Consider the following 18970-nt stretch of genomic DNA (forward strand, 5'->3'; position numbering starts at 1 on the left):
TCATGGGTGGTTGACGTGGGGGGGGGGGGGGGGGGGTTTGATGTCAACCGCGGAGCCTCCGCCATATTGGAAGTGGCGGTACACTCGCGCTTAAATGCATTGATCTAAACAAAACGGAGAGAGAAAATTAGCCGGCGGTATATCAAAAAATAAGCCGAGCAAGAGTTTAGCAGTTTGATGAGGGGTAACTTGGGACATTTTATTTTGAAAACGTTCGTGGAGCTGGATCTGAATCCGTCGCGGGATTACAATTGTTGGCTTCAATGGGCCGGTGAGAAAATGAGGTCATCGGGCACCGGAAGCGTTAAGTTGAAACGGTTCGCTTCGGCGGGATAACGAGGCCGCCGAACGGAAGGGCTTTTATTTGAGGCGCGGTACTGTTCCGAACCCGCTTGGCTGCGAAAGTCCCCGTTTCCACCGTTGGGTGGCGGTCACGCGCCCGAACGCAGAGGGAGGCGCTCGGCCCGGGTCCACGTCAGCGATCCATCTCCGCCGCGTCGCGCCGATCCGGTCCGGGATGGCGGACGAGAGCACGCGCAAGGCCGTGTCCCAGATCCCGCTGCTGAAGACGCAGGCGGGCCCGCGGGAACGCGCGCTGTGGCCGCAGCGCCTCAAGGAGGAGTACCAGGCCCTGATCCGCTACGTGGAGAACAACAAGGCGGCCGACAACGACTGGTTCCGCCTCGAGTCCAACGCGGACGGCACTCGCTGGAGCGGCACGTGCTGGTTGGTGCACGAGCTGCTGCGCTACGAGTTCCGCCTGGAGTTCGACATCCCCGTGACGTACCCGGACACGGCGCCGGAAGTGGCGCTGCCCGAGCTGGACGGAAAGACGGCCAAGATGTACCGCGGCGGCAAGATCTGCCTGACGGAACACTTCGCGCCGCTGTGGGCGCGCAACGCGCCGCGCTTCGGCCTGGCCCACCTCATGGCGCTCGGGCTCGGCCCGTGGCTCGCCGTCGAGGTCCCGGACCTGATCGCCAAGGGCCTGGTCGTCCACGCCGAGCGGCCCAAGGCGCCGCAGTGACGCCGCCCGTCCAGAAGACCGTGAGCGAAAAGGGGACGTGTGCTGAGAGTTACGGGGATCCGAGTTCTATGGGGCCTGGCAAACAATAACTGAAGCTAAATAAACAACGTCACGCATCGATCCGAGTGCTTATTTTCTCGACAAAAGTAGCACGACGCGTTGCTCTCAATCTTCCAGCCTGGTAAAAAACAAATGCTTTTATTGAGAGGGGAAAAAACAATCCCAACACGGTTCTGCAACGGCTCCGGTAAGCCGCTCGCGTTCCGACGCTCGCGTTCCGACGCTCGCGTTCCGACGCTCCTCGCCCGGACGGGTCGGAGGCCGGCGCCTCATTCCGACACCCAAAGTTTGAAGGTTCTGTCGTAGGAGCACGTGGCGATGAGTTTGCCGTCGGGGGACACGTCCACGCCCATCACCTGCCAAACAAAGGCCTCGTCGGGGGGGGGGGGAGAGAGGGGGACGCGGAGGGCGCCTACCTTGCCCTCGTGGCCGGCCAGCGTCTTGAGCGGCATCCAGCCGGGGTGACTCCAAACTTTGGCCGTGTTGTCGTACGCGCACGTCAGCAGGAAGTTGCCGTCGGTGGCTGGACGCGCGAGGCGAGGGAGCGGCTTATCGGGGATGCCCGTTCCTTCTCTAACTCGGCGAAAGAACGGCGTCCCGTTCCCCGGGACGCTTACTCACGCTGGAAGCGGACGCCCGACAGGAGGTTGTGATGGGCGGGGATTGTGTAAAGGCACTTCCTGTTCCTCAGCTCCCAAACCTTGCAGGTGTTGTCTCCGCTTCCTGTGGCCAGGTGGTAGCTGAGACACAAAACGCACTCGGTTTTTTTTTTTCCCGCTAGTCTTCCGATGGCGATTTTTGGACGGGATCGTCGCGCGCGTCTATATGCGCTGGAAAATGAAGCCAAGTGCATGAAGGTACTGAAAAGGGACGCGCGTCGCCGTTGGGCCTGACCCGTTGGGCGAGAAGTGCACGCTGTAGATCTCCTTCAGGTGTCCTTCCAGGAAGACCACGCAGCGTCCCGTGCGGAGATCCCAGACTCTCCCAAAGGCGTCCAGTCCGCTGGCGGGGGGGCGAGGGGGGCGGACTTGACGCAACGCATGCTTTGTACAGGCTACAGCGGAAGCGTCCGTTCCGGCGGGCCGGAAGCCCGGGGAAGACCGGGGCGCCGGCGCTCGCTTACCCGGTCGCGGCCAGAGAGCCGTCGGGGTGGAAATGGAGATCGTGAACGCCTTTGCTGTGACCTTCTTGATGCAGGATCTCCTCCTGCACCTCCATGTCCCAGAGACGCCACGAATGATCGTAGCTGCGGAGAATCGGCGCCCGCGTTATCGGCGCCGTCGCTCGGGCCCGGCCCGTGCGAAAATAGCCACGTTGTCGCGATTTGCGCCCCGTCGTTTGGGATTTCACTTTAGGACGGGGGGACCGCCCTAACCTCCGGCGTCGGGAACAATGTCGTTCGCCGGCACGTCCGCGCAAGAAGGAAGGAAAAGGGCGACGGCTAGCGCGGCTTTACCAGGTGGATCCCAGGAACCTCCCGGACGGGTGCCAGCACACGCGGGACACTCGCTCGCCGTGGTCGTCGATGCTCACCACCGGCTCGTCGCTGCGAAGAGGGTTAGACGGCTCAGCTTTTTCCGCCCGGGCTCCGCCTCTCGCCCTTTACCTGAGCAGGTTCCACAACTTGACGGAGCCGTCGGCGGCGCACGAGGCCAAACTGACGTCCGACCGGCCGAGGGACACGCCGGCCCGCGGGCGGAAGACCACCGCGCCCACGTTGGTGTTGTGACCTGCGGCCGGATGGGGAACGGGCAGGAAGGGGCGGAGCCTCGCCCCGCGCTTCCAAAGACTCGGAACGAGCGGAAGGGCCATCGACGGCTTCCGGTTTCGCGGCGTTTATTTTTTTTTGGCCCACCTCTCAGCGTGCGAATCGGGCTGCAGTCGGGAACGGACCACAGCTTGCACAGACCGCTCCTGGGGGGTGGGCGGCACCTCAGCGTAGCGCCGGCGCGCGCGCGCGCGCGCGCTTGTGCGGCGGGCTCACCAGGAGGCCGTGGCCAGCATTTTGGAGTCGGGGCTGAAGTGGCAGAAGCTGATTGGTCGGTCGTCACCGATCTGACTGCAGAAGTTGTTCAGGTTCTAGAAGGGGAAAAAGGCAGACTCGAACCCGAACAAAAAAGGATGAAAGCGAGCGAGCGAGCGAGCGATCCGCCCCGCGCTCACTCTGAGGCTCTTGTTCAGCTCCTGTTGGCGGATGGTTCTGGTGGCCTCGCAAATTTCCTTTTGGGCCCGCGCCGCCTCCAGGCGCTTCATGGACCTGCCGGAGCCGTGGCGCGCGCGCGCGCACGCACGCTTTCGGTTTGCGCGTTTTGAACTCACGGGTCCGGTGGGCCGGCGCTCACCTGGGCAGAGAGTAACGAGCCAACCACAGACGCGCGTCCTTGAGAGAGGCGGGTCCTTCGTGGTACCACGTCTGGTGGCACTGCGCTCGGTCGAGAAGGGGGGGCACGCAACTTCACCTTCCCGTCCGATAACGCCGCGCGAGCGCGCGCGTTGCCAACCTCTTCGTGCGATCGCTTGGCCCGCTCCTCGTCTCTCCTGGGCCTCTTCAGGGCGTCCGGACCCACCACGGACAAGATGCCGCGCAGCCTGAAAAGCCGAGGCGTCCGAGAAGCGTTTTGTTTCCCCCCCCGGCGCTTTCAGCCTTCCTCTTACGATCCTCTCGTTGCGACCGCGGGCAAAGGCCAAAGGAAGACGATAAGGCGCGGCTTACCTCTCCCGCCGGTCGGCCGGCCCCTCCCCGAACAAGGTGATGGGCTCGCCGAGCGCCCGCAGCCCCGCCTTGACCTCGGTGTCGTCCGTGGAGACGGTGATCTGCCGCGCGCGCCGCCTCCTCTCAAACTCGGCCAGCGCTTCCTGTTGCCTCTCGTTCACGTGCTCCTCCAGCTCCAGCGTCTCGGCTGCAAAGCGCGAAGGGACGTCAGGCGCCGCGCGGCGACCTTCTCGGAAGGGCGTCACCCACAAGACGAGATGTTGATGTTTCCGGCTTCGATTCCCGCCTTGACGCCGTCGCTTCCGGCGGCCGGGCCGCCGGCCGCCTCCGCGTTGAGGCGCTCGCGCTCTTTTTCTTCCAGGCTCCCGTAGAACACGCGACCTTTCTTCGGGGCCGGAGGCAAATCCTCGTCGTCGGACATCCTCGCACCTGAGTCGACAGGAAGAACTACAGGACCAAAAGGTTATTGTGACCCGCCACATCAAGATGCGCGTCGCGTTACAAGGATTAACAGGAATGGAGACGACGCAAAGTACTCGGTAGTGCAATCTTTAGCAAAAGTAAACACTTGGCAAACGTGCCACACGGTCAGGTCATAATAAAGGCATTTCTCTGTGGTGCTTAGTTTTACTTGGCGGAACGGCCGCATCGGAAGAAAGAGAGCGCCCTCTTTTCGTCAAGTGCTTTCAAAGAAACATTGAGTGAGCCCTGTGTAAATAATAGGGCGCTTTGGATTTTGACCATGCACGAAACGGGATCGGGAGGAAAGCGTCGAAAACGACAACGGCGATGACTCGTAGTCGACGCAAACGTGCCGCCGCCGCCGCCGCCGCCGCCGCTCGTCCCGGCTAAAGTTAGCATGAGCCGTTTTCAGTCACGAACGAACGTCAAAGAAGCGACTAAGTTTCGCACTGCGCCATGCGGGAATTCTTGTGTTTCGCAGACACCGCAACGCTGGGCGGTAATCGCGACAGTAGACGTTCAAATGATACGAAACTCACACTTTCACAGAAGCAGCTATGCGGCGTTGTTTAAATGAGCGATGACCCGGATGTTGAGCGACCCGGACGCGCTTAACATCACTTTCCGGTGTCAGAGGTTGCGCTTGCTGTCGATTCGCGACGGCTCTGAAATTGAAAAAAATAAAAATAAAAAACTCAATATTTCACGTCAAGAAAGTGCCAGCAGGGGACAAAGGGACGGGAGCCAACTTGAAATCGCTTGACAGGTAAAGGAGTTCTACTCGTTCGTGTCATAGACGGGAAGGTCCACGTAAACACGGCTACCAATTTCCCTACCGCGTTTAGCGCGCGCCAACCGCTTGGCGGCCGGTCAAATCTCTCGGCTACTGCGGGATACCCCAGGCTTGGAAAAATCCGAGCAGCCACGGCCCGTTTCCAAAAAATACTCGTCAACAAGCAACACGCAACTTTCACGACTCCATAAGGCCTACCATACAAAAGCTTGCATTCCTCCTCTAGAATAGAAACGGCCATTAGCGAAAGAAGGACTCTGTTGTTTTGGTCATCGATGACGCTTTTGATGAATCGCACGGGACGACTTATTTGTACTGCATATTAATCAATTGCTGCAAAAATCAAATGAAAAGGACCTTCCGAACGTTTGTTTTGATTTCTTTTAAATCCGCATTTGCTCTCGGTTTGTGTGTGCACGTGTAGGTATTTTTTTTTCCCAGGGTATCAGTGAGTGCGCGAGAAAAATGTTGCGGAGAAAACCGACTCGTCTGGAGCTGAAAATTGACGACACGGACGAGTTCGAGAGCATCAAGAAGGAACTTGAGGTCATTTTCACAGTTTATCGTCATCCCCTGTTCACCTGGTGCAAAACAAAGAAATCTTCCTATTCCGCGGGCTTTCTTCCAGGCACGGAAGCGTCAGCGGGAAGAGGCGGCGTCGGGAGGCGGCGCGGGCGCGGGCGCGGGCGCGGGCGCGGGCGGGGGCGGGGACGCCGGCGACATCGGCGGAGAAACTTTGCCGTCGTCTTCGAGCGCCGCTTCGAGGGCGGAGCTCATCAACGAGCGAATCGGCTTCAAGCCGCACCCCAAGCCCACCACCCTGCCCACGCTCTTCCGAACGTTACAATTTTGACAAGTTAAATACACACACCGTAACGCACAAATAAGCTCGTCTGGTATTTTATTTTCATTATAAAGGCATCAATGATCTTATAAAAAGTTTCATCGATGGGACTATCAAGGTGACTTATGTACAGAAAGGAACCAGGGGGCGGTGCTAAAACACTAGCTCCACCCACCCACAAAGGAGTCTCATCTTTCCACAAATAAATAATTTTCCTTGATTGTCTAAAAAAAAAATGTTTTTAAGATGCTGGATTAGGCGATGGGGGAAAAAAAAGTATAAATACAAATAAAAAGTCAAATGATAATGTACATATAGAAGTATATTAGTGTGGTTGCTATGGTTAGAGGAGCAGACATGAAATCAATGTGTTTTTTTTTTTTGTTTTTGTTAAATTGAGGCGAGCGCCCACGTTTGCCGTTTGACCGACAGACCGTCCTTGTTAGCCGGGAACCTTTTTAAGCGTCGAAAATGCGCACGCGGCCTCCCGAAAAGCACGGGCGCCGCTTCCCCTCACTTCTTCTTGATGGCGGCGAGGTCTCGCTGCAGTTGGGCGAACTTGGGTCGCTCCTCCGGGCTGTACTGCCAACAGCGCTGCATGGCGGCGTACACGTCGTCCGGGCAACGCTGAGGGCACGCCATGCGGTAACCTGGCAAGGGTGCGCAGTTAGCGCCGGGCCGGCTCGCCCGCCTGCCCGCCCGCCGGCAGGCCGCCTCACCTTTCTCCACTTGCTCGCGGGCCTGCTGATTGGTCATCCCCGGGTAAGGACACACCCCCAGACTGAAAGTTTCCCACAGCAGGATGCCGTAGCTCCACACGTCGCTCTCGGAAGTGTAACGACCTGCGGGGGAAACGAGTTCTCGCGCCGTTGTCGTCGCGTCGTCGCGGGGGGGGGCCCGGGCCAGCCTTCCCTCCGTTTAGCCAATGACAACAACACAAAAAAGGCGCCGCCCCTCGGCGGTCCGCGTGACCGAATGGATCTTTCTGCCGTCGGCGGGATTTTTTCTCAACTCTAGTCAACGCGCGTGGACGGCGGGCACGGCGTTGGGAGCGATGCGTTCCTAAAGTCGTGACTTTTGGCCGAGGCATCGCACGCGAAAAACTGGAAACGCTTTACTCGTTACCATGCATTATGATGCGCAGGCCCAAAAAATGCGGCCGAACGCGGCGATCGTGTTGGTCGCAGCGGTTGATAACCAATGCGGTTCCTTTGGCTGCCTCGAGATGGTGCTGGTGCGTTGACGCTATGCGGAGAAATTTGTTTAGGTCACGGTTATATTTGTACGCTTTCACTTGACGTTTCCGGCGAGCTCGATATCGCTTGCGAGTCCGAGGGAGCGGTCATATATTTTTGGAGCGTCTAACTTTACTTGAGTGTAGTTTGCGCTCCTTCCCCCGGATGCGGAACGATCTTGACGGGCGCTTTGCCTGAGAGACAAAACCGGCTATCCCGCACGTTTCGGAGGTTTGTCGGCTCGAAAACGAGGCGCGGCGGGAAGCCGGGAAAGGCGGCCGAGCGCGAGGCCCGCGGCCGCTCACCGTAGTTGAGGGCTTCGGGCGCCGTCCACTTGATGGGAATCTGCTTGAGGCCCGACGAGGAATAAACGCCGTCGTCCTCTTGGCGACTCATCCCGAAATCGCTGATCTTCAACAAGTTGCCTTCGCCCACCAGGCAGTTCCTGGCCGCCAGGTCCCTGCCCCGCGCGCGACAGGCTCGGCTCGGCTCGGCTCGGCTCGGCTCGGCTCGGCTCGGGCTAGGGCTACGGCTAGGGCTCGGCTCGGCTCGGTCCCGGCCCGGCCCGGCCCGGCACTCACCTGTGGATGCAGTTCTTACTCTCCAGGTAGGCCATGCCGGCGGCGGCGTCCACGGCGAAGCGCAGCAGCTGCTTGGTCTTCAGCTCGTCCTTCTTCTTCCTCAGGAAGGACAGGAAGTCGCCGCCTGACGGCGCAGACGCCGGCCAGGCTCAAGAGCGGGGAGGAGCGCAAAGCGAGCGTCCGGCGGCGCCTACCGGGGACCAGCTCCATGACGATGTAGATGGGCTGCCTCTGAGTGCACACGCCGATCAGCTTGACGATGTTGGGGTGGTCGTACTGCTTCAGGATCCTGCCGGCAAACGGAAATCCAAAAGCCGCCCGCCCGTCCGCCCGTCCGTCCGTCCGTCCGTCCGTCCGTCCGACCGAGGGGGACGCGCCCCCGGCCGGCGAGGCAAACGGCCCCCGCCGATTTGCGGCGCTCACCTGGCCTCGGACAGGAAGCGGATCTTGAGTTCCGGGGGCAGGTCTTCTTTGCAGGTCTTGACGGCCACCGCCGTCTTGTCCCGCAGCAACGTGCCCTTGAACACCTCGCCGAAGTTGCCCTGGAGCGACGCGAGGGCAATTTGCCCGGGTCCGCCCCGAGCGAACGCGGGAAGGCGGCTCGGCTCACCTTGCCCAGCAGCTCGCCCAGCGCCACGTCCTCGTGGTTGAGGATCCACTTTTTGTCCTGCGCGGCACCGCGGGCGCGCGTGAGACGGGGGAACCGCGCCGCGGGCGCCGGCTCACCTTGGCGACGGGGTTGAGGAGCACCACGCCCGACTTTTTGGTGATGAGCTGCTTGGTGGAGAAGTGGTGCTCGATGAGCTGCGGGATGGTGGCGAAGCCCGTCCCCTCGAAGCGGTACTGGCTCTGCCGGAGGGAGCCGGAGAGGTGGGCGGCGGCGCGGGCGGGCGCGAGCGGCGCCGCGCGTCCGCTGCGACACCTACGTCGGCAAACTGGATGATGAAGTGGCGGCGCTGGTCGTCCGAGAAGACGGAGAGGACGTACTCGCCCGGTTTGCCGTGGCTCTCCCTCACCAGGAAGTCGCCCTGCTGCCGAAGCAGCTCTTGGGCCTCCGTGCGGGGGATGGCGCCGTGGTACCACTCTTGCTCCGCCAGGGGGCGCTCGGACGACGGCGCGACGTCAAAGAAGTGCTGCGGGCGAAACGTCGGCTGTCCTTTTCAAACGCGCATTCCGAAGAAAAAAAAGTTGGCCTTCTGGGAAAGTTTGGTAGCGCTTGGATTGAGTGAACCGTCTCCGGTCGATGAAAATCGTTGACCGTGCGGCTTTTCGTGTCGGGATCGTTTGAATGAGAAAGACGAGGAAAAGGGGACGAAAATACGTCTCGCGGCGGTGGCAAACTGCGCGGGCGCTAATGTGGAGTTTTAGGGTGAAAAATGCAAACGAAAAGGGGCGTCTCACCGAGGACGAGGAGCCCAAGACGCTTTTGGGCGAGCGGATCATTCCGGCCAGCGAGTGCCGCAGCGTGTCCAAGCGAGAGCTCCTCTCCTTGCCTTTGTCCTGAAACGACAGGAGGAGACGAGATGAGACGGGCGCGCCCCGCCCCGCCCCGCGCCGCCCCGCCCCGCCCCTTCCCGCCCGGCGCTTCTTACGGCAGAGCCCACGGAGCGCGTGTCGTCCTCGTAGGGCAGAGCCAGCGGCGGGGGCGGCGGCGGCGGGGAGGGGGCGTCCGCCATCTTGGCGTCCAGCAAGGCCTTCTGGGAGGCCAGCCGGGCCTCGGAGCTGCGCAGCGACTGGACGGTCTGGCGCAGCTCCAGGAGGGACAGTTTCTGACTGAGCAGGAGCACGCAGCTGAGGACGCACGGGACAGACGTGGAGCAGAGAGAGACGGAGCGCCGCGGCCGGGAGACGGCCGCCGAGGCGGCACCCACTCGGACTTCCTGTCGGCGTTCTGCTGGCCGGTGACGATCTTGGCGTCCAGGTCGTCCGCCAGGGCCTCCTTGCTTCTCAGGTTCTGCCGAGTCAGCGCCAACTCCTCGGTGGCCGACGACAACCTGGACGGCGGACCGCGTTGGATGGCTTGGCGTCTTTTCGCGCGCTCCGTCGGGGACGCGGGCGGGCGCGCACATGGCCTGAAGACCGTCGGCCGTCAGCGTGTTCCACAGGATCTCGTCGGCCGCCAGGCTGTCCGTCTCGTCCAGCAGAGACGCGTCAAACTCCACGTTGGCCTCGGGCGTCTCGGGCGACCTGTTTCGGCGCGCGCGCGGGGAAACGTGAAAAAAAAAAAGGTCAAGCCAAAACCGAAGCGGGGAAGCCTCCGCCGTCGCCGCGGCGACCTGTAGGCGTCGATGAAATGCTGGTACTCCGCCAGCGGGTCGATCTGCTGAACCGCCGCCGAAATCTCCTGGTGGACTTTGACCACCTCGTCGCTCAGCAGGCTGCTGATCTCGCAGTACTCTTCCAGAATGTTCTTCCTGGACGCGCACACGTCATCGGGTTGGGGTTAACGAGGGTTAACGCGGGTAGGGTTAACTAACCCTAACCCTAACCCTAACCCACGTCATTGGCGTTTCTAGCGTCCCGACACTCGCGGGGACTTCGGCGTCCCGTCCCGATCGACCGCCGCGCCCTACTCACAGAGCGAGCGTCATGTCCTCCTGCATCCTCTGGAGGGCGTCCAGCAGGGCCGGCGCGGCCCGGCGCCGATGCTCCTCCTGCGTGGCCCGCGCGCCGCAGACGGCCACCACGTACTGGTTGTGCAGGTTGTGGAGCTTGGCCGTGGCTTTGTCGTAGCGCTCGTGGGCGCGCTCCGCCTCGCGGCCTGCCGCACAACAAAGGACGTTGGCGCCGCCGCCCGCCGCCGCCGGCCGCCCGTCAAAAGGCACACCTTTGCTGAGAGCTTCTCGATATTTGTCCTTGGCGCTGTTGGCGTCGCGGATCAGCTGGCGATAGGTCGACTTGAGCTTGTCCAGGTCGCCGCGGGTCACCTAGCCCGGTCGAGATCGGGGTCACAAGTTCGGCCTTATTACCGGCGTCCGAGGCGGTACGGGCGCAACATCGCCGCCAATCATCAAACCCAAATCGCGCGCCGCGAGGAGAAAGCGGGAAGACGCCACGCCCGGAGTTTGTCTTTTTCGGCAAAGCGGCTTTTGACGATTCGAAAGATCGGCCCGTCGGCGAGACGCCCCCCGTTGTTCGAAGGGTTAGGGTTAGGGTTAGGGTTAGGGCGGCCCTCGGGGACGGGGTTTACGCGGCCCGGCCTCACGAGCGCTCGACGAGGAAAAGGCCGGACTTTCGGAAAACGCGCCGGTCGGCGGGAACAAAGATTTGGGCCGAAAGGCTTCGGCGGAGGCGAGATGGGGACCTTGTGCTTGTGGCTCTCCAGCTGCTGGTGAAGACTCTGGTAGCTCTTCTTCACCTGCTGCTTGTCTCGGATCAGCGTGGCCAGCCGGTGCAGCGGGCCCGAGTTGAGGTCGTCGGCGTGACCCCTCATGACGCGGCCCAGCGCCTCCGTCTGGCGCACCACCTGCGACCACGACTGACACGCGGCGGGCGGGCGGCCGCGCGGTCAGCGCGCGGCGGGCGCGGGCGGCGGCCCGACGCGGCGCTCACCTTGCTGACGGTGCTGACGTAGTCGGCCGCTTCCTGTTTCTCCATCTGCTGGGTCATGCTGAGCAGCAGGGCGGCGTACTCCTTGTCGCTCTTCACCCGCAGCGTCATGAAACGCTTCACCGCCTCCAGCAGCTGCCGGGCAAAACATGCGCGTGAGGCGCAGGCATCGGCTCCGTACGCTAGGGGCCGCCGTACTCACCTTTGACACCGGCGGCTTCCACCCTTAAGGAGCGGCCGTCCGAATTTCGGAATTCGCGAGGCAAAGACTACGCTTATTCGGCCCTTTTCGCCGGCGCCGTTTTCTCACTAGCCTACGAACGTGACGATGCGATCGTGACGCGCTTCGTCGAAACGCGGGCCGGCGCCACAAGGGCGAGCCGGGAGCGATGGAGGAAAACGCCGATTGTGGACAGAGATGCCCGTTTGGGCATTTCTGCAAATGCGAGCGCTTCCAACGACGCCCGCTCGGCGCGGCGTCCAACTTGCGAGCTGGCAACTTGTGGAATGGAACCGTCGGTCGCCGCCCTCATCCGTGCTTCCGAGGAGCACAAACAGACGGAGAAGCGCAAGAAAAGGCGTACCTTCAACTCCCAATCCTGCAGTTTGAGAAGTCCCTCGTGGGAATTCCTCAGATCCCGACCGAAACCCATCGTGCGTCAGGCGGCGAAACGGCGAAGTGGACGGAGGGACGTTTGCATGATCCGCTGCGGGCGGGCGGGCGGGCGGACGTGACCAAAACAAAAACAAAGTGTCTGTCATTCGGCTTTCTGGACTCTGCCCGGCTGTCGACGCGACTTTGATTCTTCGCATCCGGTCAATAGGGGGACAATAGCTGCGCGACGTGTAAAAAGTAACGCAGCCCACCCGGGCGAGGGCGAGGGCGAGGGCGAAAGGGAAGCTACTAGCACGCTAGCGGCGAAAAGGCAAGCGAGGCGCGGCCGGCGAAAAGAGCCCCCCGAAGAGCCCGAGCGCGAGCGGAGCGGCGAGGAGCGCGAGCGGCGCGTCGGCCTCTTTCGCGGAGCGCGAAGGTGGGCGGGCGTCTAGCGAGTAGCGAGAGGCGAGAGGCGAGGGCCGGGCGAGGGCGAGGGCGAGGGAGACAGACAGGAGCCGGCCGGGACTTCGAGGATTAAGCGCGTCTTTAGGCTCCTTTGCGCCGCGCCAACGCACCCGAGAGGCGGCTAGTGGGGGCGACACACTCGGCGTCCGGTCACCGCTCTCCTCTGCTGTCCTCGTCCGAGCTCATTTCGCGCTTCGAACAACTCTTCTTCCCCCTTTTCCACTTTCTCCCGATCCCGTCTTCCGTCGAGCTAACGGCTAAGGCTACCAGGGAGGGGCTTCCGCCGGAAACGGAAGCACGGTCGCCGCCGCCATTTTGCTTGCCCTCATAGCGGTTCAATACGAACCGATAGAATTGACCGACTGAAAAGCGATACGGTAACTGCGGAGGCACATACGGAGACGTCGCCGCCATGTTGGACGTGGCAAGAGGAAACGTCATCTGACGCTTCCAAATGACTCTCGTTCATATATTATTCGATGATTGAACGTTTGTGTTATTAATATGCAGCGGGTGCCCCAGCGCTCCCAATGTTGTCGTACACCGTCGTACAGTGGCGATAAAGGCATTCTAGGTGATTGGGTTTTGATTTGACTGCTTCTTCCTAGGTAAAAAAAAAACAAAAAAAGGAAAGTCTGGAAAAAAGAAGAACAAATGACCCTTATATTTTGCTCGTACAGTAACAGAAGCACATTTACATCATTTTCCTAGATAAACACCCATGGAATTCTCAACATTGTCGAATTCCCCCCACCACTTGATGGCGCCATAAAGCGAACGAGGCCCCATGAAGCTTCGAACCGCGGTCGCTACCCGCACGTACGCCTGAAGGTACGTTTTACACGTGCTGACGTATCGGCGAGAACGCGGGTCCGCGTTTAGCTGCGCGCTTGCGTCCGAAGCCCATAAATGGGCAAGGAACGCGCTTCAAAAACAATGGCGAAGAAATGGGTGCGGTGCGGGAGAGCGAATGCATTCTGTTCATATTGTCAACATTCGGCCTGCCGGGCGAAAGCGGGCGCGGCCGCCATGCGAGGAGGCGGCGTCGGCCGGTCGGACGGGTTTGACCGGTCCGGTTCGGCGGGGCCGGCTTCGAGCGCGCGCGAGCGAGCGAGGAAAAGACAGCCACCCGGCCGGCCGCTGCCGCTTCCGAGCGCGACTCAACTTTTGTCCTCGGGACACGTCGTCTTCAGCAGGCAAGTGGCACTTTTCTCCAAATTACACCCCGCGTCAAATCTCGGGCCGCCGCAGCTCCACTGTGAGGGCCCGGATCTTATTGTGCCTGGGTTTGTTCTTACGGGGCCGCTTCTTGGGGGAAAAACGTCCACTTTCAATGGCTAGGCACAAAGATAAGTTGGGGACCACATTCGAACGGGCTTGCCAAAGCTCAAGCTGCGATCACGATGGAACCCGTTCCAAAGTTCCACGCGGCGCTCCAAATCCAAAACCCAACCAAGAATCCCCAAGTCGTTTCCCAGCATTTTGCCGCTCAATCCTGAATTTCGGAGGAAGGGGCGGGCGCCTCCGACGTCCTCGGCCCGCGAGCGCGACGAAAGACGGCAAATGGGGCGAGCCTCGTCCGGGCCTCCTTTCCGCGTATCGAGGCCCGGAGGGGCGCGGCGATAGCGGACGCCGATACTTACGGGAAAATACGCCTCCCTGTTTTCCGGCGCCAGCGGCGGGAGTCGTAAAAAAAGCGCTTCGCCGTTTTCGGATTTCGTTGCTTTCGGTTCGCGTTTTCGGTCATCCGAACATATTTTTTGCTCTTCCCTTTGAAAGGCGGGCGGGCCATGTCGTCCAACATTCGGGTGTCGCTGGACAACCCGTACGGCCAGGTGAGCATCCCTCGCGCCCACCTGCGCACGTCCGCCGACGGCGCCACCGTCATCGCCAACCCGGCGGCCGTCGACCGAAACGGGCCGGACCGCTACGCGGCGGCGCCCCCGCCTTATTTGGTGAAGGAAGCCGACGAGGAGGGCGGCGGCGGCGGGCGCTGCGCCTGCTGCTATCGCTGCCGGAGGAGGAAGTGACGTCGCGGACGCCGGACAGAGCCGTTAAAGCGAGACCCGGTCGACCGAAGACAAGTCAAACAGAGAGGCGGCTCTGCTCGCTGCTAACGGCGAGCTGCTATCGGCCAGCTGCTACCGGCTAGCTGCTAACGGCTAGCTACGACGGTCAACAACCAGCTAGCTACTTTGGGCTAGCCGCACACAACAGACAAGCCTCTCGTTTTAACTTGCAAAACTGAAAATCAAAGACTGAAGTTGTCAACCGTTAAAAAACAAACAAAAAAAACCCACTTGCCACCCGCGCTTTTCTTCTAATATTCAAATATTTCGTTTGGCAACCGCGAGGTCTTTATTAGCCGCTTAGTGTTGCCCCTTTTCAAATAGGCCGAAAAATATAGTCGATGTTTTGCTGTTCTCTTTCACCGTAGGCAAAGAGTGACTTTTTTTTTTTTTTTTACTCGGGCAATTTCGTTGTAAAGTTCAATATTCAAATGTAAAACTCTTCAAATGTGCCTCTAATCTATCTGTAAGTATTGTGGGACCAAAACCTTGCGGGTTTTGTTTGTATCGGCCGAATATTCGGCGAGGTGCCTTTCACTCAGGCGAATTGGCCGGCCTCCCAAAAATTCTGTCAGACTTGAACGGAACCGGAGGGACTCGGGTCGTTTGAGGTTCCCGAAGGTCGAGGTGAAAGGGAGATTACGCCCCCCGGTGGCCGCCGACGAAACAACGGCCGCTCAGATGAGACGTCAAGCGTATTTTTCCGCCATCGAATGTTGTTTTTTTGTTTTTACTGCTGGTATAAAACGTGACATCGTATGATTTGTACACAGCACGTCGATTTGTTTTTTGTATTTCTTTTCAATAACCTCTTGTGAAGCGAAGCACACTTGGAAACTATGATTTGGAATAAACATGTCATTAAAGTTGTTGTTTTTTACTAAGTTAGAAAAGAAATGAAAAATTCAGTGGCGAAACTTATGTTACAGTTGTAACTTACAAGAATGACATCAAGGGCTTTGTTTTTGTCATCACCGGTAGTGTGTCATTTTGGATTCGGTGGCGCGTGCGGCCAGCCTGCAGCATTATGGGAAAAAAAGCTGCACGAGCAGGTTGCAAGGAGTTTGCCCCCCCCCCCCCCCCCCCCCCCCCCCCCCCCGCGCGCGCAAAAACAAAAGGCGCAATCGGCTGTTTGCGTGCGTGACAGCTTTTTCCAGCAAGGAGGGGCGCTTTTTTCTCCACTTTATTGGCATGGAAAAGCAGACAAGAAAAGGACGGCGGCGGAGACCGCGCGGCCCGGCCCGGTAACGGTGGCGACGGCGCCACCCGTGCGCGCGCGTGCTTGTCATCGTGCGCGCGTGCGAAAGGCGAGCCCCGGCTCAACTATTTGGGTGCAAGCGGCGTGCGTGCGCGGACAGGATGCGACGTGGCTCCTTTCAGAAGAGAGACGCCTTCTTCTTGAGTTCGTTCCGTCGCCATAGCGACAGGCGCTCGAACTCCGAGGCGCTCATCCCGAAAACCTGCCGGAACTGCTCGGGGTCCAGATGCCTCTGGAACACACGCGTGCGCTTTGTCAGAGGGCGCCGCGCCGCGCCCCGCCGCGCCGCGCCGCGCCGCGCCCCGCCGCGCCGCGCCGCGCCCCGCCCCGCCCCCGCCTCACCTCCAGCCTGGTCCGGTCCACCCCGGCCGGGAGTCTGCAGCGCCCCCCGTGGCTCACCACCAGCGCTTCGTAAGGATAGACCTGCCGGCGGCAAAGCAAAGCTTCCGCCGCTCGGCCTTGCGCGCAAAGCCCGCGGGCGGGCCGGCGCCGGCGCCGGCGCTCTCACCTTCTGCTCCAAGATGCTGGGCATCGAAGTCCCGCGGTCCAGACGCTCGCGCTGCGGCTCGCCGTTCTGACGCGCGCAACATGACGCCGGTATACGTACTGCGCGTCGCAGGCGCGCGTACGGCCGACGCCGTTTACCTGAGCCCCTGCGGGGACACAAAGGCGGTCGGTCGGTTAAGCGGTTCCGGCCAACGGCGGCGCAAAAGACAACGCCGTTGACAAAATGAGGGGCGGGGGGGAGTTGCGGGGGGGAGTTGCGCGGGGCCACCTGCGGGGGCGCCGGCGGCGGAAAACTCGGCCGACTGCCTCTGAAAACGCAAAGAGTCCGCGAGGTGTGGGCGTTCTCCGCGAAGCGACAAGCCGGCACGAGGCGGCGCGAGGCGGACCGACTCACTCTGCTCGGTCCGCCGCGCCACGGCGAGCGGGACGCGTCGGCCGACTGGCCTGCGGACAAGAACGGAGAAAGGAAAAGGACGTGGGGCGGGCGGAGAGGGGCGGAGAGGGCCGGCGGCCGGCGCCCTCACTGGTGCGCGCGTGCGTTCTGTCGGGCAGCGAGCGCGTCTTCCGGCGGAAGGCGGCCCCTCTCTCCTTGTCCTTCTCCTCGCGCAGGATGAGGCGACCCAGGTTGGACTTGATCTGGACACGGCGCGGGCCGCTCACACGCCGGCACGCTCGCGCGCCGCGCGGTCCGGCTCAAACCTTTTCCAGCTCCCGCTCCTGCAAAGCCCGGGCTTCGTCCGTCAGGTCCTCAAAGTCGTCCTCGTCCTCCTGCTCCCTTTTCTTCTTGCCCCGCTCGATTTCTGGCGGGAGGGAGGCCGCAGGGAGTCGCCTCAGCCGCGCGGGGGAGGGGGGGCGCCCGGGCCTCCTCACCCACGGCGGCCAGCGACGGAGGGCAGGGCCAGAAGTCGCTCTCGATCTTGGACGGCCGGTCGGGATCCGGAGGCTGGGCGGCCGGGAACTTGGCCTCCCGGATGACCGGCCGGACGGCCTTGGGACCTTCTGGGCGACCGGCGGAGCCCCGGGTGAGGGGGGCGGGGCCGCCGGAAGGCCGGCGACTCACCTTGTTTGTAGATGGGAGGCCTTCTGTAGATGTTGCTCCCGTAGTCTGCAACGCCGCATGCGGGCGTCAAGGATGCGCGGACCCGCCGGCGTGCCGGCGCGCCTACCCGTACCCGGCCGGTGGAAGTGCTGCAGGACGCCGCGCGGGTGCGGCGGCGGGGCGCCGGGGGAGCCGCCGTCGCTTTCCGCTCGCCGCCCTTTGGCCTGCGGGGGCAAGCGGCGCCTCAGAACGGCGGCGGCGGGGCGGGGCGGGGCGGGACGGGACGGGGCGGGACGGGCCAGGCTCTCACCTCGGGAGACGCGGCGGGCGAGGAGGCCGGCGGAGACAGAGAGCGCTGGGGGACGCGAACGGAAAAGCGGCGGCGGGTGAAGGCGGCCGCGCCCGAGGCGCGACGCTCGCCGGGCGCGTCACCTGTCTGCGGGGCGGGTCCAGCGGCGAGAAGCTGAGGTGAGGCCGGTAAGTCATGAGGTCGGGTCGCTCCACCTGCAGGATGGCTTTGTCGCGGGGAAGAGCCGCCAGGTCGCGGTACGCCACCGCCTGCTCCTCGGCGCGGGCCTGCGCGCGCCAAAGCGTTAGCGCGGCGTCGGTGTAGCTCGGCGGGGTCGGCCCGGCCCTTTACCGTGACGGCGGGGGGCGACGGGTCGACGGGACCGGCGACGGGGCCCTCCGCCTGTCGGGAAGCGGGAAGATGGGTCGGCGTGGGCTCGGCCGAGGCGGCCGCGCCTCCTTACCTTGTTCATGATCCGCGCGAGCCTGCCGAGACAACGCGGCTCACGTGACTTCAGAATCCCCGAGACTTGGTCCCCAACAAGCGCAAAACCGACTTGATGCGCGTTTGGACACACAACAAAGCGCCACTGCGAATATTACGTGGCCAGACGGAACGCGGCAAAGCGTCGCAGGAAGCTCGCGCGCATCCAATTTGAGGCGCGCCGTCACTACGGAGATAGGCGCGGAGGGCGTCGGCCAGGCGGGGAAGGGAGGGGAGGCGGGGCCGCCGGGGAGAGGCAGAGCGCACGTTCGCAACCCAAGCCAGAGGCCTTTGTGGGCGCACCCCTCACAATTTTTAGGACAACGCTCATTCGAGAAAAAACCCCACCGACAACAAACCTGGGCAGCCCATCCGTCTCCTTCCCAACGCCATTGCTTCCATGTTGACCGGAGGCGAAAAGCGAGACCCCCCCCCCCCCCCCCCCAAGAGGGAGCTTGGAAAATGTATTCGGTACCCCCCCTCCCCCCCCCCGGCCATCTCGGTCAATTGGTCGGGTACACGGAGGACTGTCAGCGCCTCCGACGCTTTTGAGCATTCGCAATGTCGCCGGAAGGAAGGAGCGCGTCCACGCCGCGCCCCGTCGGCGCGCCCCGTCGGCGCTAGCATCGTTCGCTTGGCAGGCAGGTTCCGCCTCGGAATGAATCGGCCGGCCCTCCCCTCGCGCGTCGCGTTTGCGCGCTCGTTTGTTGACCCGCATCACGAGCGCTCGATATGAAGGACGGGAAGAAGCGCGCGCCCGCGGAGGGCGGCGGCCCGGCGTCCCCAACTCAAACGAAGAGCGAAGCGTGCGCGCCTTCTCACCTGAGCCGATCCGGACGGACTCGCGCGCGGAGGCTCGTGCACGCCGGACGAAGGCCGTCACGTGACGCGAGCGCATCCACAGGCGCGGAGGAGCGGGGTGGGGTGGGGTGGGGGGCGTGACGTCACCGCTGCGCAAAACGTCACGTTTGGACGTCCTGTCAGTTCGCGATTCAGCTCGC

The 18970-nt window shown here is 62.1% G+C and overlaps 6 protein-coding genes across 10 annotated transcripts; 3 read left to right on the forward strand and 3 right to left on the reverse strand.

Moving 5' to 3' along the window:
- Nucleotides 1-48: 48 nt before the first annotated feature.
- Nucleotides 49-1147, forward strand: ufc1 (ubiquitin-fold modifier conjugating enzyme 1). The gene has a single exon (XM_088434268.1). The coding sequence runs from the start codon at nucleotides 518-520 to the stop codon at nucleotides 1025-1027; it is 510 nt and encodes a 169-aa protein (XP_088290394.1). The 5' UTR covers nucleotides 49-517; the 3' UTR covers nucleotides 1028-1147.
- A 45-nt stretch (nucleotides 1148-1192) lies between these two features.
- Nucleotides 1193-5771, reverse strand: prpf4 (pre-mRNA splicing tri-snRNP complex factor PRPF4). Of its 2 annotated transcripts, XM_088434266.1 has the most exons (16): nucleotides 5637-5771; nucleotides 4802-4927; nucleotides 4050-4247; nucleotides 3801-3987; nucleotides 3589-3676; nucleotides 3430-3509; nucleotides 3251-3344; nucleotides 3072-3166; nucleotides 2943-3001; nucleotides 2694-2817; nucleotides 2544-2633; nucleotides 2211-2333; nucleotides 1982-2089; nucleotides 1709-1827; nucleotides 1504-1610; nucleotides 1193-1443 (listed from the first exon to the last, which is right to left on the reverse strand). In XM_088434266.1, the coding sequence occupies exons 3-16, from the start codon at nucleotides 4219-4221 to the stop codon at nucleotides 1357-1359; spliced, it is 1533 nt and encodes a 510-aa protein (XP_088290392.1). In that variant the 5' UTR covers nucleotides 4222-4247; nucleotides 4802-4927; nucleotides 5637-5771; the 3' UTR covers nucleotides 1193-1356. The 2 variants fall into 2 exon arrangements, with proteins under 2 accessions (XP_088290392.1, XP_088290393.1); XM_088434267.1 differs by lacking the exon at nucleotides 5637-5771 and having other exon boundaries at nucleotides 4802-4945.
- cdc26 (cell division cycle 26 homolog) lies at nucleotides 4858-6210 on the forward strand. 2 transcript variants are annotated; one of them, XM_088434270.1, is made up of 3 exons: nucleotides 4858-5028; nucleotides 5480-5601; nucleotides 5684-6210. In XM_088434270.1, exons 2-3 carry the CDS (start codon nucleotides 5521-5523, stop codon nucleotides 5906-5908), a joined length of 306 nt encoding a protein of 101 aa, XP_088290396.1. In that variant the 5' UTR covers nucleotides 4858-5028; nucleotides 5480-5520; the 3' UTR covers nucleotides 5909-6210. The 2 variants fall into 2 exon arrangements, with proteins under 2 accessions (XP_088290396.1, XP_088290397.1); XM_088434271.1 differs by having other exon boundaries at nucleotides 5497-5601.
- Nucleotides 5940-12606, reverse strand: fer (fer (fps/fes related) tyrosine kinase). Of its 3 annotated transcripts, none has more exons than XM_088434264.1 (20): nucleotides 12435-12606; nucleotides 11849-11971; nucleotides 11268-11399; nucleotides 11020-11193; nucleotides 10543-10642; nucleotides 10293-10476; nucleotides 9992-10129; nucleotides 9783-9902; nucleotides 9587-9709; nucleotides 9308-9488; nucleotides 9117-9215; nucleotides 8642-8848; nucleotides 8442-8564; nucleotides 8326-8382; nucleotides 8139-8257; nucleotides 7910-8004; nucleotides 7716-7839; nucleotides 7440-7594; nucleotides 6619-6741; nucleotides 5940-6549 (listed from the first exon to the last, which is right to left on the reverse strand). In XM_088434264.1, the coding sequence occupies exons 2-20, from the start codon at nucleotides 11915-11917 to the stop codon at nucleotides 6413-6415; spliced, it is 2460 nt and encodes an 819-aa protein (XP_088290390.1). In that variant the 5' UTR covers nucleotides 11918-11971; nucleotides 12435-12606; the 3' UTR covers nucleotides 5940-6412. The 3 variants fall into 3 exon arrangements, with proteins under 3 accessions (XP_088290390.1, XP_088290388.1, XP_088290391.1); XM_088434262.1 differs by having other exon boundaries at nucleotides 9308-9506; XM_088434265.1 differs by having other exon boundaries at nucleotides 9308-9506; nucleotides 11467-11971.
- A 749-nt stretch (nucleotides 12607-13355) lies between these two features.
- Nucleotides 13356-15259, forward strand: LOC148412259 (uncharacterized). Its single transcript, XM_088434269.1, has 2 exons — nucleotides 13356-13520; nucleotides 14104-15259. The coding sequence occupies exon 2, from the start codon at nucleotides 14115-14117 to the stop codon at nucleotides 14352-14354; it is 240 nt and encodes a 79-aa protein (XP_088290395.1). The 5' UTR covers nucleotides 13356-13520; nucleotides 14104-14114; the 3' UTR covers nucleotides 14355-15259.
- A 301-nt stretch (nucleotides 15260-15560) lies between these two features.
- LOC148412260 (dematin-like) lies at nucleotides 15561-18867 on the reverse strand. The gene is made up of 14 exons (XM_088435503.1): nucleotides 18792-18867; nucleotides 17950-18041; nucleotides 17838-17888; nucleotides 17630-17773; nucleotides 17508-17552; nucleotides 17331-17421; nucleotides 17219-17263; nucleotides 17029-17157; nucleotides 16858-16958; nucleotides 16683-16794; nucleotides 16404-16602; nucleotides 16160-16304; nucleotides 15994-16074; nucleotides 15561-15883 (listed from the first exon to the last, which is right to left on the reverse strand). Exons 1-14 carry the CDS (start codon nucleotides 18865-18867, stop codon nucleotides 15770-15772), a joined length of 1425 nt encoding a protein of 474 aa, XP_088291629.1. The 3' UTR covers nucleotides 15561-15769.
- Nucleotides 18868-18970: the final 103 nt, after the last annotated feature.

Source organism: Hippichthys cyanospilos, chromosome 15, assembly GCF_059441005.1.
Source record: "Hippichthys cyanospilos isolate Australia breed blue-spotted pipefish chromosome 15, RoL_Hcya_1.0, whole genome shotgun sequence".
In the NCBI taxonomy this organism is placed as follows: Eukaryota; Metazoa; Chordata; class Actinopteri; order Syngnathiformes; family Syngnathidae; genus Hippichthys; species Hippichthys cyanospilos.

Excerpts from the sequence above, each read along its gene's own strand:
- LOC148412259 (XM_088434269.1), top strand. The coding sequence starts at position 14,115 with ATGTCGTCCAACATTCGGGTGTCGCTGGACAACCCGTACGGCCAGGTG.
- prpf4 (XM_088434266.1), bottom strand. The coding sequence starts at position 4,221 with ATGTCCGACGACGAGGATTTGCCTCCGGCCCCGAAGAAAGGTCGCGTG. Across the intron at positions 2,634-2,693 it reads AAGTTGTGGAACCTGCTCAG|CGACGAGCCGGTGGTGAGCA; the intron begins GTAAAGGGCGAG and ends CCCTCTTCGCAG. Across the intron at positions 1,611-1,708 it reads GTCGGGCGTCCGCTTCCAGC|CCACCGACGGCAACTTCCTG; the intron begins GTGAGTAAGCGT and ends TCGCGCGTCCAG.
- ufc1 (XM_088434268.1), top strand. The coding sequence starts at position 518 with ATGGCGGACGAGAGCACGCGCAAGGCCGTGTCCCAGATCCCGCTGCTG.
- cdc26 (XM_088434270.1), top strand. The coding sequence starts at position 5,521 with ATGTTGCGGAGAAAACCGACTCGTCTGGAGCTGAAAATTGACGACACG. Across the intron at positions 5,602-5,683 it reads GCATCAAGAAGGAACTTGAG|GCACGGAAGCGTCAGCGGGA; the intron begins GTCATTTTCACA and ends GCTTTCTTCCAG.
- LOC148412260 (XM_088435503.1), bottom strand. The coding sequence starts at position 18,867 with ATGCGCTCGCGTCACGTGACGGCCTTCGTCCGGCGTGCACGAGCCTCC. Across the intron at positions 17,774-17,837 it reads CGTCGCCCCCCGCCGTCACG|GCCCGCGCCGAGGAGCAGGC; the intron begins GTAAAGGGCCGG and ends TGGCGCGCGCAG. Across the intron at positions 16,603-16,682 it reads CAGAACGCACGCGCGCACCA|GCCAGTCGGCCGACGCGTCC; the intron begins GTGAGGGCGCCG and ends TCTTGTCCGCAG.
- fer (XM_088434262.1), bottom strand. The coding sequence starts at position 11,917 with ATGGGTTTCGGTCGGGATCTGAGGAATTCCCACGAGGGACTTCTCAAA. Across the intron at positions 11,194-11,267 it reads ACGTCAGCACCGTCAGCAAG|TCGTGGTCGCAGGTGGTGCG; the intron begins GTGAGCGCCGCG and ends GCCGCGTGTCAG. Across the intron at positions 9,507-9,586 it reads AACGCCGACAGGAAGTCCGA|CTGCGTGCTCCTGCTCAGTC; the intron begins GTGGGTGCCGCC and ends GTGCGTCCTCAG.